At 36.9% G+C, this 12,962-nt stretch overlaps 2 protein-coding genes across 2 annotated transcripts; one reads left to right on the top strand and one right to left on the bottom strand.

The window, feature by feature from the left end:
- Window positions 1-787: 787 nt before the first annotated feature.
- On the top strand, window positions 788-4,902 carry LOC140790048 (protein HOTHEAD). The gene is made up of 6 exons (XM_073139960.1): window positions 788-993; window positions 1,174-1,540; window positions 2,485-2,795; window positions 3,404-3,789; window positions 3,893-4,461; window positions 4,546-4,902. The coding sequence occupies exons 1-6, from the start codon at window positions 924-926 to the stop codon at window positions 4,598-4,600; spliced, it is 1,758 nt and encodes a 585-aa protein (XP_072996061.1). The 5' UTR covers window positions 788-923; the 3' UTR covers window positions 4,601-4,902.
- A 187-nt stretch (window positions 4,903-5,089) lies between these two features.
- On the bottom strand, window positions 5,090-10,915 carry LOC140790057 (putative hydrolase C777.06c). The gene is made up of 12 exons (XM_073139971.1): window positions 10,697-10,915; window positions 10,027-10,154; window positions 9,769-9,881; window positions 8,951-8,992; window positions 8,593-8,648; window positions 7,787-7,863; window positions 7,064-7,183; window positions 6,541-6,617; window positions 6,400-6,463; window positions 6,254-6,304; window positions 6,115-6,163; window positions 5,090-5,534 (listed from the first exon to the last, which is right to left on the bottom strand). The coding sequence occupies exons 1-12, from the start codon at window positions 10,833-10,835 to the stop codon at window positions 5,416-5,418; spliced, it is 1,035 nt and encodes a 344-aa protein (XP_072996072.1). The 5' UTR covers window positions 10,836-10,915; the 3' UTR covers window positions 5,090-5,415.
- Between the last annotated feature and the right edge of the window lie 2,047 nt (window positions 10,916-12,962).

Below are 12,962 nucleotides of genomic sequence, written 5' to 3'. Positions count from 1 at the left end.
GCTGTCGGACCGTTTGTTCTCCAATCCGGGCATCATTTAAATGCCAACTAATTCACAATTTTGAGCTTTGCAAATCTGTTTAAAAGGAGATGTTATTCAAAAGTAAGTGTAAACTGCAGGTGGTGGCATGCAAATATCCCCAGTATTTATGGTTAATTATTTCAACTTTGGGTATGCTCAGAGCACTAATTTAATGTTAACTGAAGCGACAATCCCAGACTAGTACAAGTGGTCACTTTGAGAGAGCTTGGCATTTGCTCAAAACTAGTTCTTTATTGGAACTAACGTACAGATCAAGATCATGGCATAAAGAGAAAATTTTAGTTGGAATAGTAGCATAATGGTAGGCTAATTGAGAGACAGTTAAAAGGAGGCAGGCGTCAAATGAAGCATGTGGCAAAGCAGAGAGAGAGAGAGAGAGAGAGAGAGAGAGAGAGAGAGAGAGAGAGAGAGAGAGAGAGTAATCACAGGCCAAGTTGAGATGACACCAATACGAGGAAATGGATGTTTTGGAACCTCTCATTCCCATAGGCTCCTCAATGGGAGGAAGAGAGGGGGAGGGGGAGGGGGAGGGGTTGCACGCAAAGTAGAAGCTTTGGTTGGTGGTTTGATGAAGGATGAGCAGCTGTGTTTTTGTGTTTTTGGGAATTTCCACCCCCAACTAGTCATTCATGCGTGCATTAAATTCCCTCACTGGAGTGGGTTAGCTCTCTTAAATGCAGCGAAGCTGTACTGCTTTTGATCCATCCTCTCTCTGCCTCCTCTATTTATATTTAACACAGCCAAGGGAGTGAATTAGTGAAAGGCACAAATATAGAGAGAGAGACAGGCAGACAGACAGACAGACAGAGAGAAAGAGAGCAGCGAGGAAAAAAGGAGTTTTGAAAGGCTTCTCTCTTGGTTCTTCTTACTTGGGTCACACCATGGCTTCAAGGAAAGGAGAGCTTTTTGTCAAGATATTGCTGCTGCTCTGCATATTTAGACCATCTCAAGGTCCTTTTTCTGCAATTTTCTCATTATTCCAGCCAATCCAATCCAATCTTCAGAATGAATGCATTGATTCAGAAAATAATAAGTTCCAAGATTTTGGACTAATTTCTCAAAATTTACTTGCAACTAACTGCATTCAGATGTCAACATCTGATGAGAAATTCCACCTTTTGAGTCTTGCAGGAAGGGAGGAGTCCATGAGGAGCAGCAAGGCGAAGCATTCATATCTGAAGGAGGCAAGCAGCTTCTCGACAGGAGCTGGGAAGGAGGAGTACGACTACATTATAATTGGCGGGGGCACAGCCGGATGCCCCTTAGCTGCAACCCTCTCACACAAGTATAGAGTATTAGTACTTGAGAGGGGCGGCTCTCCATACGGGAACCGCAACATCTCCTACCTGCAGAACTTCCACATCTCCCTCGCTAACACCTCCCCAAAATCCCCATCTCAGTCGTTCATCTCCACCGACGGGGTCATCAATGCTAGGGCTCGCGTCTTGGGGGGTGGGACTTGCATTAATGCAGGCTTCTACACTAGAGCCAGCCCAAGGTTTGGTCTAATTTCTTATGGCTTCTTCTTCTTCTTCTTTTTTGGGGCGGGGGATTCTGTTTTCATATGTACGTATGGTAGGTAGTGCATCCATTTGCCTAACAGTTCTAGGATTAATTGGTCACCTAATATGGTAGCAGAGCCAGGTTTTTTACTCTATATTTATGTCATCTATTTCGAAATAGACGTTTTGGTATATAAAGTTGGACCATCTTTTTAATTAATCATTAGAATGATTTTTATTTAAACCTCTGTATTATAGCCCGTTTTCAAATTATTATGAACTTATAAATTCTCCTTCCTAGATTTGTGACTTATATACCCAATTTATAAGGAAAGATAAAAGGAGCAATATTAATATATATTTTTATATCTTTATAGGGGTATCTTTATCTTCTTCTTTTTTTGTTAATTATGTTACCGGAGTGAAAGGTTTTTAATAATTTAATGGGTCTATGCGTTAAATAGTGTATATAAGAATAGGCCATAATTCTGGGTACTAGATGGAGTTATCAATGCTAGATTGGGTTATCTAGTGAACTTTATTTATTTGTAAAGGCTACAAGTGGACCAGATATTGTTTCTTGCCAATTACAATCTCTGTCTCTTCTGAAGCTGATGCTTGATCTCTTCTTTAGACAGTGTCTTATTATATATCCTGAGAAACTATTGAAGATCTAGGAAAAATTTCCTTCTAGCATATATCCTGCTTTAATTTGCAGTACTATGTCTTTATCCACCATTGATCAGTCTAGCTGGCTTCTTAAATTCTTTTCCAGAACCACCTCCTAAACCCTAAATGGTCCCTCCCCTGCAATGCTACCTATTTGCTCCCAGTGTAGAGTTATTGCTTTCACAGTTTCACCTACCACATATGAGAAGTTCGTACATCAACATTATGATGTCAACTGATTCAAATTACTTGTATCTTTGTGGATCCACAGCTATGTAGAAGAAGTAGGCTGGGATGGCAAGTTAGTGAATGAATCCTACCCCTGGGTTGAGAAGAGAATTGTGTACTGGCCCAAGGTTGCACCTTGGCAAGCTGCACTGAGGAATGGACTACTGGAAGCCGGCGTCTCGCCGTTCAACGGATACACCTTCGATCACAAGTATGGGACGAAGGTCGGCGGCACCATCTTCAACAAGAAGGGCTTCCGCCACACCGCCGCTGACCTCCTTGAAGCCGGGAACCCTAAGAACCTCAGAGTACTGCTTCATGCCACTGTGCTGAAGATTATTTTCAACACAAAAGGTAAATGGATTGCTGTTTTCTGCTGACTGACAGTTATTTCAGTTACAATTAGGCACTTCAGTGACTAAGCTGGCATCTTCTAATTAAAGGTTAATGATATTTACACCTGAACTATTTCACCAAACGGCTTAAACTTTTTTCATTACAATATTCTCCTCTAAATTGTATATCTAACTGACTATGCCCCTAATAAGTATATACTACCTGATCAATTTGGCCACTAAAAGAAAATAAGGTTATTTGAAATTATCTAAGTACCCTACACTAACTAAGTACTGTTTTTTAAGGACCCCACTCACCGTTGAAGTATATTTTGGTCTAATATTGTTAGATTGAAATAAAATTAACATGTTTCCCTCCAAATAAGGGCATTTCGATTAATTTGCATTAGATGTATCTTTACATAATTGTGACGTAAAGACAAACGGTAGACTAATTTATAAAAATTCAAGTGCTCTTTATAAAAATTATGTATAGTTTAAGGGGGTATAAATATAATTAGCCATATTATTAGAGGCATAGTATATATATTATTAATCTGCTACCCAACAGCAGTGTAAATTTTTGGATCGACTAATTTCATATTTTACTTGTAATCACTTGTGCAGGACGGCAGCCGAAGGCGATCGGAGTCCGATTCAAGGACGAAAATGGCGATCGACACGAAGTATTCCTGAATCGGAGAGAGAAGAGCGAGATCATACTGTCTGCGGGTGCACTTGGTAGCCCCCAGATGCTACTCCTGAGTGGAATTGGACCCGAGGAGGATCTCAAGAAGTTCAACATTCCAGTGGTGCTCCACAACCAGTATGTTGGAAAAGGGATGTCCGACAATCCTATGAACTCCATCTTCATCCCCACCAAGAAGCCGGTCCAGCAGTCGCTCATCCAGATCGTCGGGATCACGAAGATCGGCACGTTCATCGAGGCCAGCAGCGGCTTCGGCCAATCGTCCGACAGCATCCACTGCCACCACGGGATCATGTCAGCCGAGGTACGTACTACCTACACGATCTAGCAAAATAAACTCCCAACTCTACTCGACCTTAATTTTGATGTTATATTTAATGCAATTGTTTGCTTGAAATTGTAAACAGATCGGACAGCTCTCCACCGTCCCGCCCAAGCTACGGACACTGGAGGCCGTCCGCGAGTACGCTAGAAATAAGCCAAGCATACCCCACGAGGCGTTCCAGGGCGGCTTCATCCTCGAAAAGATCGACGGGCCGCTGTCGACCGGGTACCTCAACCTCGTCGACACCGACGTCGACAACAACCCGTCCGTCACCTTCAACTACTTCAGCCACCCGTACGACCTCCACCGGTGCGTCTACGGGATCCGGACGATCGAGAAGATCGTCCAGACCAGGCAGTTCGCCGGCCTGAGTAACGACGACGCCTTCTCTGCCGAGAGGCTGCTCAATATGAGTGTGACGGCCAACGTCAACCTGATTCCCAAGCACACCAATGACACTGCATCAGTCGAGCAGTTCTGCAAGGACACCGTGATCACTATCTGGCACTACCACGGCGGATGCCACGTTGGTAAGGTCGTCGACCGCCACTACCGGGTTCTCGGAGTGACCAGACTCCGGGTAATCGATGGCTCGACATATACCAACTCGCCGGGAACTAACCCTCAGGCAACTGTCATGATGATGGGCAGGTAATAAATTCATACTACAACTTGATTCCTATTGGTGGAAGCCGATGGACTAATACTAATATGAGTTTGTTTGCTTTTGGTCAGATACATGGGAGTGAAGATACTGAGGGAGAGACTGGGTAGAGCAGCAGGGGTGTAGATTGGCACTGATGGAAGAGCAGTTAGTACTACTTTGTGTGTCTGTTAGGAAAGGATATGATATACTAATTCTTGCTGGGGTTCTGCTTGAATCACCAAAGAAGTGAAGTGGGAATGGGGGGATTTGGAAACAGTCATAAGTATTCTGTTGTCATCTATATGAGATAGAGTTGTGTGTCTTAGTCCAAAGTGATGGCGTTTGATCTTTGAATCCCGGAGTCTACGGTGCTGTTTGGTTTGCTAAGTTTTAAAAAATGTAATGTGCTTGAGAAGTTAGTTGCCATTATCACTCTCTGCCATTAATTAATCTCTAATTTTTTTTTTCCCAGCTGTCCAAAATCACGCTGTCACTTATGTCAGCAAATTTTTTCAATAGTTCTTGTCAATTATCACCAATTCTAGCTTAAACCAATCAATGAAAATTCATTACAAAGTGCAAACCTTGCGGCAGAACAGAATGAAAAATTCACTTTCAGCTTTAGATATCATATTGACTAAGAATATGGAAGGTTTCTTTATAGCAAATCTTAAAAACAAATGTTGCCTAAATGAGACAAGACGTGGTTCAAAGTACAAAGGCATAAATCTGCTGACCATCCATGTAATCTCATTTTCCAAAAGAATTATACAAAATGGCTCTGGCAAGCCAAAAATTGAGCTGGTTACATGTAATCATCTGATCCACATGGAAGGTCAAACAATCGTAACACTGGCTGTAAGGCATACACAGTTATTTCTTTTCTGTGCTGCCAATTTAGCAGACATTATTGTGCAGGAAAAAGAATCCTTTCGACAAGCAGCAGAAAATGCCATTGTTTAGAGGTTTATAGGCACACGAAGGCCATCGTAGCTCAACTGGGCATCCAGACCCTCTGTTTCCATCAACTTGGCAAGATCTTCATTTACTTTGTCATGGTCCATTAAATGCATCATGCCTAGTCAAACACTTTACTATCAGCAGTCGTCTGCATAATGGGCTAATCGTATAGATGATTTAAGCAAGAATACATACAAAAGGAATGACAACAGCTTCCTGGTTCAACCAGTACAACTGGAAGAATATCAGAGCATTGATAGCAAAAGGTTATAATAGTGAAGCATCAACAAAAGGATTGTCACACAAATCAGGTCTGTCTGCGTGTATTGTAGCTGGTCAGAGTGAACAATTCCCAAACATTAAAAAGTTGAGCCATGAGCTCCCTAAAGCATACACCCTGGAACTTCTCTAGGATGCACCTTAATTGATGAGCTTATGCTTTGACTGACAGAGATATACTGGACAAAATGATGTCATCCGTGCATATCATGATTGCCTTGTTCTAATTGGTGGGTGATTGCTACTGCATAGTTAGAATTGTTCACCAAGGAAGTTTTACTTCCAGGATGTTGTTATTGGATAAAAACTCTAGAGAAACAATTTGATGATTCTAATTTTCACTACTTGGTTATATCCAATATGATGTTAAGATAAGCATGATTCATCATCCTTCTGGAGCATAATAGCAACTAGCATACCAGTGAATAGTGTTCTCTTTGGTTTGATTTTCCGAATTTCCTCTAGTGCCTGAGATTTAAGTACAGGGAGAATCAGAATATGCAACAATGAGAGAAATTTAACAGGGAAGAATAAGTCAGAAACAGTAAAGATAGTAACCCTTGGTAGTCCAAAGTGTGTTGAAGAAGAACGATCTGGTCTAAGTCCATCCTACGAAATTTTACAAGAAGTACTAACATTATAACTAGCAGAGGATCCAGATACTTTATGCAATATCAACGATTGAAACTAAATAAAGGTGGTACCAGAATAAGAAGTTCACAGTTTTTAAGAAGCTCATAAGTTTCTTCCGGTATATCGCTGACATCACTGCATGGCAAAAAACAATTAACAAGTACAAGATAAGATGAAATATAGCAAACCCATGATACACCAAGATGCTTTACCTTATATAACAAACATCACCAAAACGAAAACCAAGAGAACGGTAACCATGTCCGTGCCAAACAGGTAAAGGAATTACCTGAACCAGAAAATTATAACATCAGGGCAAGAAAACACATGAACAAGTAACTTAAAATAAATAAAAGTAGATCCTTCATAGAAGCCAAAATATATAGCAAAATTTATGACTCATTAGACTTTTTCAGCTAAGCAGCTTATGATCCTATTTTGCCCTTAGCCTATATTGGAGACTAAAGTTCAATCACGCTTGCATTCATGTTCCTTTCTCGTCCTTATAATTTCCTTAACCGCTAGATTACTAGGCAAATAGCAAAGACAAAAGGTTGCATCTGCTTTTAAGTTTTAACTGAATGTATTCGAGTAGTTTAATTTAAATGCATGTTGAAGACTTAACAGGGCAACCAAAAAACAATATAAATTGGTAGAGGCATTGTCTGCTATCATAAAGATTATATAAAAAAACAATATAACTGTTGGCAACAACGCTTACTTGAGCTTACCAACCTTAAGATTATGAACGATGAATGGCTCCTCATTTATTATATTAAATTGCAACTCTGAAACAGCAGCACCAGGCACAACTACACTTGTATCAACTAAATAGTAATGAGTCTTCTTCATCACCTGAAATGGACCAAAAATATCACGTAAGCTAAAAGTTGCAATAAAACTTAGAAGAACAAGAAAAATGAAAGTATGCGAGAGTATCCTCATCATAACAAGAAAACAATTTAATATGTAACCTCATCTAAACTATATCATTCGCATGTTGTGTTCACAGAAGGTAAAGAGCTAAATAACTGACCAGCAATATCTGAGTGGATGTTCCACATGCATTTCTATTTTTCTATAACTATAAGCAGAACATGACTCAAGAATGAAAATAGGAATTACATAGAGTTGAAGCAGTATAAATTTAAAATAGAAAAACTTGAAGTGAAGACACACTAGAGCATAATATAATAAATCCGGGAATGGGAGTCAAGGCTGATAAGTGATAATCACTTCTCCAGATCAATATCAGTTACAACATTTCCCATAAAAGTCAACAATTGAGAAAGATATGAATAGTTGAATACTAATTTTGCATAATTAGTAGGGCAGCAAGAAATCATAATGAAGTAGCTTATCAGAAACTTTTGGTAAAAAAGGTGTATTCTCATGCAAGAGCTCAATGAACAATATGATATTGATGGGAATAGATGTGAACAAAAGGTAGTATCAAACCTCAAAATCACGTGCTGTCACATAAATTGGGATGTATGATTGGACATTGTTTGTCCAGTCACGAAGATCATCAAGACCTGCATCAGTAGTGGTCCATCATTACTCAAATCAATTAGAAAGAAAAAAAAAAACAATGCTCTCTGACATCCCTCTGATGCTTTTGTGCGTCTCCTAAACATGCACGCACCTTCAAAAGCTCAACATTAAAGAGGAAGAATGATTTACATTAGAACCAATACAATCTCAGCGAAGTTAAATCTCTAGTCCTGATACATCATGTTAGAGCAGTAAGCAATAGCTAGCATACTTGAAAGAAAAGGAAAGTAAAACGCACCATAGTAGCATATATTTAATTGAATTAACTTCATATAAGAAGGGTGCCAGTGATATAGCGATGTATTACTCAGGGAAAAAAGAAAAGGTGTTTGATGATTTCTAAAAAACTGAACTATGAAACAGCTAGAAAAGTAGAAATGAATGCTATTATGTGTTGTAGACTTGTAGTTATTTTCTCATGAAAGCTTTGAGTTTTTTACTACCATAGCAATAGAAGGAAGAGTGAGAAGGTAGATGCAAAATGGTGAAGGTGGATGCTGATATTGCTAGAGCAAAAGCTTTCAGATATTAAACTAACATTGATAAAAAGCAAGATCTTTCCAGACATATACTGTGAGTCTGTGACATCTATAAAAATAGCTCCACAGTAAAGTCGCCAAACAAGTCCTTACTATGCATGAAACAAACTTGCATCAAAAATATTAGAAAGTAGAATAAATATAATTAAGAATTCCTTACTGATCACATACCCCCAATTGCATCTGCATGAGAATGGGTAATAATGACAGCATCAATTGTTCTCAACCTGACAAAAATTAAATTATTTACAACAGAAGATGGTAAGAAGACCACTCAATTAGAAGAACTAATAGGCATAAACAGATATCTGATCCTCCAATCTGAACTAAGACTGATAGGATCAAGATAAGATTAAAATGAGCACAAACTGATCCCTAAAGACATTATCTGGATAAGATGCAGCATTAACTAAAACTTAAAATGCAAAATTCACTAAACTGGGGAGCTTCATTAAAATTGAAGAAAATTAAAGAAACAACTTAATACACTTTATATGTGAAACATTAAAAAAATATGATGAACTCTTACCCAAAAGTAGGAAACCATTGGAGCGCGCTATGGTAGAAAAATCTGTGAAATGTAGTACAAGAAATAACATACATTAAACATGAGTTTTTCCTTGGGTGGAAGATCAACTAAAGGGAAATCTTTAAGAGTAAGCACAGCTAAAAGGGTGTTATTTGGCCACTATTTATGCTGTCTGTGTACCAAAGTTAAACTCATAAAATATCTACGCTTCTATAGTGTATACAATTACAAATCAAATACTAGTTATGTATTATATAACTTAATGACAGAAATCTAGGGTCAATTTCAAGATTGCAGATAGTTAAAGAGGAATAAACTGAATGATGGCATGCAACACCTACTTCAAGTAGAGACTATCATAGATCCTCTAGATACTGAATACACAAGTAAACCCAATATAATACAATCATTTTGCTTGAAGATGATTCCAATAGAGGAACAATACAAATATACTTAAGCAAAGTAAAAGAAAGTGGACTTCAATATCCACTGACAGAAGAATTCATGCACGCCAATGATTCCATAATTTTAGCACCAAATATCACACAATTTCAAGTTCCTTAAGTGAGCATTTTTATATAAAGAGGGAATTATATTAGGGAAAAAATAGGTATACATGAACAGTGTACAGATTCTCAATTGCAGTAAGGAATCATCTGCAATTCGATCTAGTACAGACTGATCAACATAACTATGATTATTCAGAATTTCAGATGCTTCTTAGTTCTTACAACAAATTGAGGTTTGAATATATATAGAGAGAGTATATATACATCCACGCATACGAAGTAGAGGAAGTGGTGTTATGTAATGCGTACTTGCCAGCATCAACAAGAATGTTATAAATTCCTAAAGAACTGGCATAACGTAATAGAATGCTTGTGTTATGCCTCCTATTTTTATTGCCTGGTTCAGTTGCTTTAGAGCAAACCTGTAAAACCAATTAGTACCACTGTATTAGAAACTTGAAAATTAGAGGAAAGAAAGTTTTCCTTCAGATGAGTAAAAGAAACAGCTTTGACAACTGCAGATGAAAACTAGTTGCACGACATGAAAAAGAGATTCAACCAACTTGCCGTGCATGTCTTTAACTGATTGGTAAGGCAGCTCACTCGAGGAATCCCTTCACTAGTTCCCGTGCCTAAGAAGATGATTTCAGACCGTTCCAAAGGTCTGCCGGTCCTAGCCTCTGTGCCGGATAAGTCTGAAATGAAGTAAGAAGGGACTCATGAAAGTGCATAAAATAGGTGAAATCAGATGTGTTGGACCTCGCAATTATTGCAAGAACTTGCCGATTGTAGTTTACGAGCAGCTCAACATAGTAAACTGAACGAAGCATACATATTAAATTAAAAGTAATAATCAAACCGACAATCGACATTGAGATATGAAGAAAATTAATAATACAACTATTCCCAGGTAAAAGGAAAAAAAAAAAAAGAATCAGCATTCCGATTACTAAACCGCATAGCTTATCAAATTTCATTCAAAAAAAGAGTCAGACCAATGTAGTAACAAAAAGTAATGTTTCCTTAAAAGATAACGATTAAAGGACAGTCCATAAACTGTTTGTTCTTTTTCCTCAGAGAATTACCAAAGCCCTTTCAACTACTACAAACAAAAAAAAGAAAAAAAAAAAAAAAGAGGAGATGGGCACATTCCAGATTTACTGGGGCAATACGGCAAAACACACGAAACGCAGATCTAAGAACTCGGAGGGAGGGGAATGTGAGAGGAAAAGCTCACTGGATTGGAGGCGAACTTGGGGAATTCGAGCACGAGAGAGAGGAAGCAGCGAGCGAGAGATGGATTTCGCCGCGCCAAAGCGTAGAAGGGAGTGAGCAGTGGTCGGAACAGAAGGCAGAAACTGGAATGCTCTGGCCATGGAAAACCAAAGGCGCCTCTCTGTTTTGTCTTCTCCCAGAACCACGGAAAGGAAAGCACTACCTAATAATATACGGAAAAAAACGTGAGCTCCTTTTTGAAGTCTGCGACGACTTTATAATCAGGTGAACTTCTCGCATAGGAGTTGCCGAATAGCACACGACAAAGACGACAACCATGGAAAGGAATTGTCTACCTCATATTACACGGAGAAAGGACGAAGTCCTTTATGAAGTCTGCGACGACTTACGGGTAAAGCGAACTTTTACTATAACAGTTGCCGTGTAGGACATGACAAAGAACTCGTTGCAGCTTTTCCTATAAAGAACTTTTTACCGAATAATTTCAGTCCATTTTTCATTTGATAATTTTGGGCCAAAAATTAATCTCTATCACAACATAAGCTATTTATCCTTTTTGTGGAGTAAAATTCCTGTGTTATTTTGTGCATTTTATGTATATTCTTTACGGGCTATTTTAACTCTCATGAATTAAACGTTTCGAAATCCTATAATCTAAACTATATACATGTACTTTAAACTAATGCACTTAGAGCATCTCCAATGGAGGGCTCTATATTAAGGGAGGTCTTTTAATATTATTATTTTTAATAAAAAAATATATGGTTAGAAAACTCTCATTGATATCTTTATAATAAGACTAATATTCAATAGTTTTAAAAATAATTTTAAATTATTATTATTTAATTAAAAACATCAAAATTATATTACATAAAATAAAAATAAAATATTTAAAATAACTTAAATAATTTAATATTAGACTCATTTTAAAGATCTTGATGAGATGGTACTATTTTTGTTAAAAATTAATTAGAAAAACTAATTATATATTCAGTTTAATTAATTAGATTATTTAATAAAAAATATAGATGAAATTTTAATTTTCAGATTAAGCTTTTGTAGGACAAAATTGGCATTTTTAAAAGTTAAATAGTATTGAAGGTGGGCTCCAAATTTGGAGCCCCATCTAAAAATTTGAAGTACAGCTCTAATACTATTTAACTTTTAGAAATGCTAATTTTGCCCTATAAAAAGTTTAATCCAAAATTTTAAATTATGTCTGTATCTTTTATTAAATAATTTAATTAATTAAAGTAAATATATAATTAATTTTTCTAATTACTTTTTAATAAAAATAATACCATTAGAATACTCTCCTTGAAATCTTTAAAATGAGTCTAATATTAAATTATTTAAGTTATTTTAAATATTTTGTTTTTATTTCGATATTTTTAATTAAAAAATAATAATTTAGAATTAATTTTGAAACTATTGAATATTAGTCTTATTAGAAAGATATTAATGATAATTTTCTAACCGTATACTTTTTATTAAAAATATAATAATATTAAGAAGACTTACTAAGTAATTTAAAATATAATATATAAATATAGATATTATATTAATTAAATAATAAATATAGAGCTCGGTGCACTCCTAGGCTCTTAGCTCTATTTGGAGCCTTCACTCCCTTCGAGATGCTCTTAAACTCTTTAATCTAAATTATAGCTGTGAGTGGACCATTAATGGAGATGTGAAAAGACTTCGTTACTCACACATAAATATAGTCTGATTTAATTATCGAAGAAAGGAGGCCAGGAGGAGGTAGTTTAGTTATTTAGCAACTCGCTAAATAACTAAAAAAAATTTATCAATAGAGGGACAATATTTCTATCTTTATTAGTTTGATTACATACCAGTTTATTATTTAACGAACTATTATGTGCCTCTACATGCATCTAGCTTCGCTATATATAAGACGGAACGCTCTCATAACGATGCATTTTTACAGCACACAGCTTCAGCTCCCCATGATCCAAGTCTGAGCTCTTGGAATTGGAATAGCTTCAACTGCTGATGTGCTATTTAAGATTAGTGTGTTCAAAAATGGTTAGCCTCCTGTATTGTTGATTTCTGGATTAAAAAGTCTATCAATTGTAATATAGTTTTAATGGGATTTAAGTGCTTAAATTTAAAGTATATAGGATTAAGTTAAAATTATAGTATATCTTTTATATTCATGTAGACTAATTCTGTAAGATAATTCATAAGCTAGGCAAAAGAGTTGGTCTTCTTCGACACTTAGTTGGACATCTCGGCAACTCTCA

This window comes from Typha latifolia, chromosome 1 (assembly GCF_019914945.1).
Source record: "Typha latifolia isolate L0001 chromosome 1, TyphaL0001v2, whole genome shotgun sequence".
Classification (NCBI taxonomy): domain Eukaryota; kingdom Viridiplantae; phylum Streptophyta; class Magnoliopsida; order Poales; family Typhaceae; genus Typha; species Typha latifolia.
This window is presented reverse-complemented; position numbering and strand designations above follow the sequence as displayed.

Excerpts from the sequence above, each read along its gene's own strand:
- LOC140790048 (XM_073139960.1), top strand. The coding sequence starts at position 924 with ATGGCTTCAAGGAAAGGAGAGCTTTTTGTCAAGATATTGCTGCTGCTC. Across the intron at positions 994-1,173 it reads CATATTTAGACCATCTCAAG|GAAGGGAGGAGTCCATGAGG; the intron begins GTCCTTTTTCTG and ends TGAGTCTTGCAG. Across the intron at positions 2,796-3,403 it reads GATTATTTTCAACACAAAAG|GACGGCAGCCGAAGGCGATC; the intron begins GTAAATGGATTG and ends TCACTTGTGCAG.
- LOC140790057 (XM_073139971.1), bottom strand. The coding sequence starts at position 10,835 with ATGGCCAGAGCATTCCAGTTTCTGCCTTCTGTTCCGACCACTGCTCAC. Across the intron at positions 6,464-6,540 it reads GGTGATGTTTGTTATATAAG|TGATGTCAGCGATATACCGG; the intron begins GTAAAGCATCTT and ends TTTGCCATGCAG. Across the intron at positions 5,535-6,114 it reads AAAGAGAACACTATTCACTG|GCATGATGCATTTAATGGAC; the intron begins GTATGCTAGTTG and ends GTGTTTGACTAG.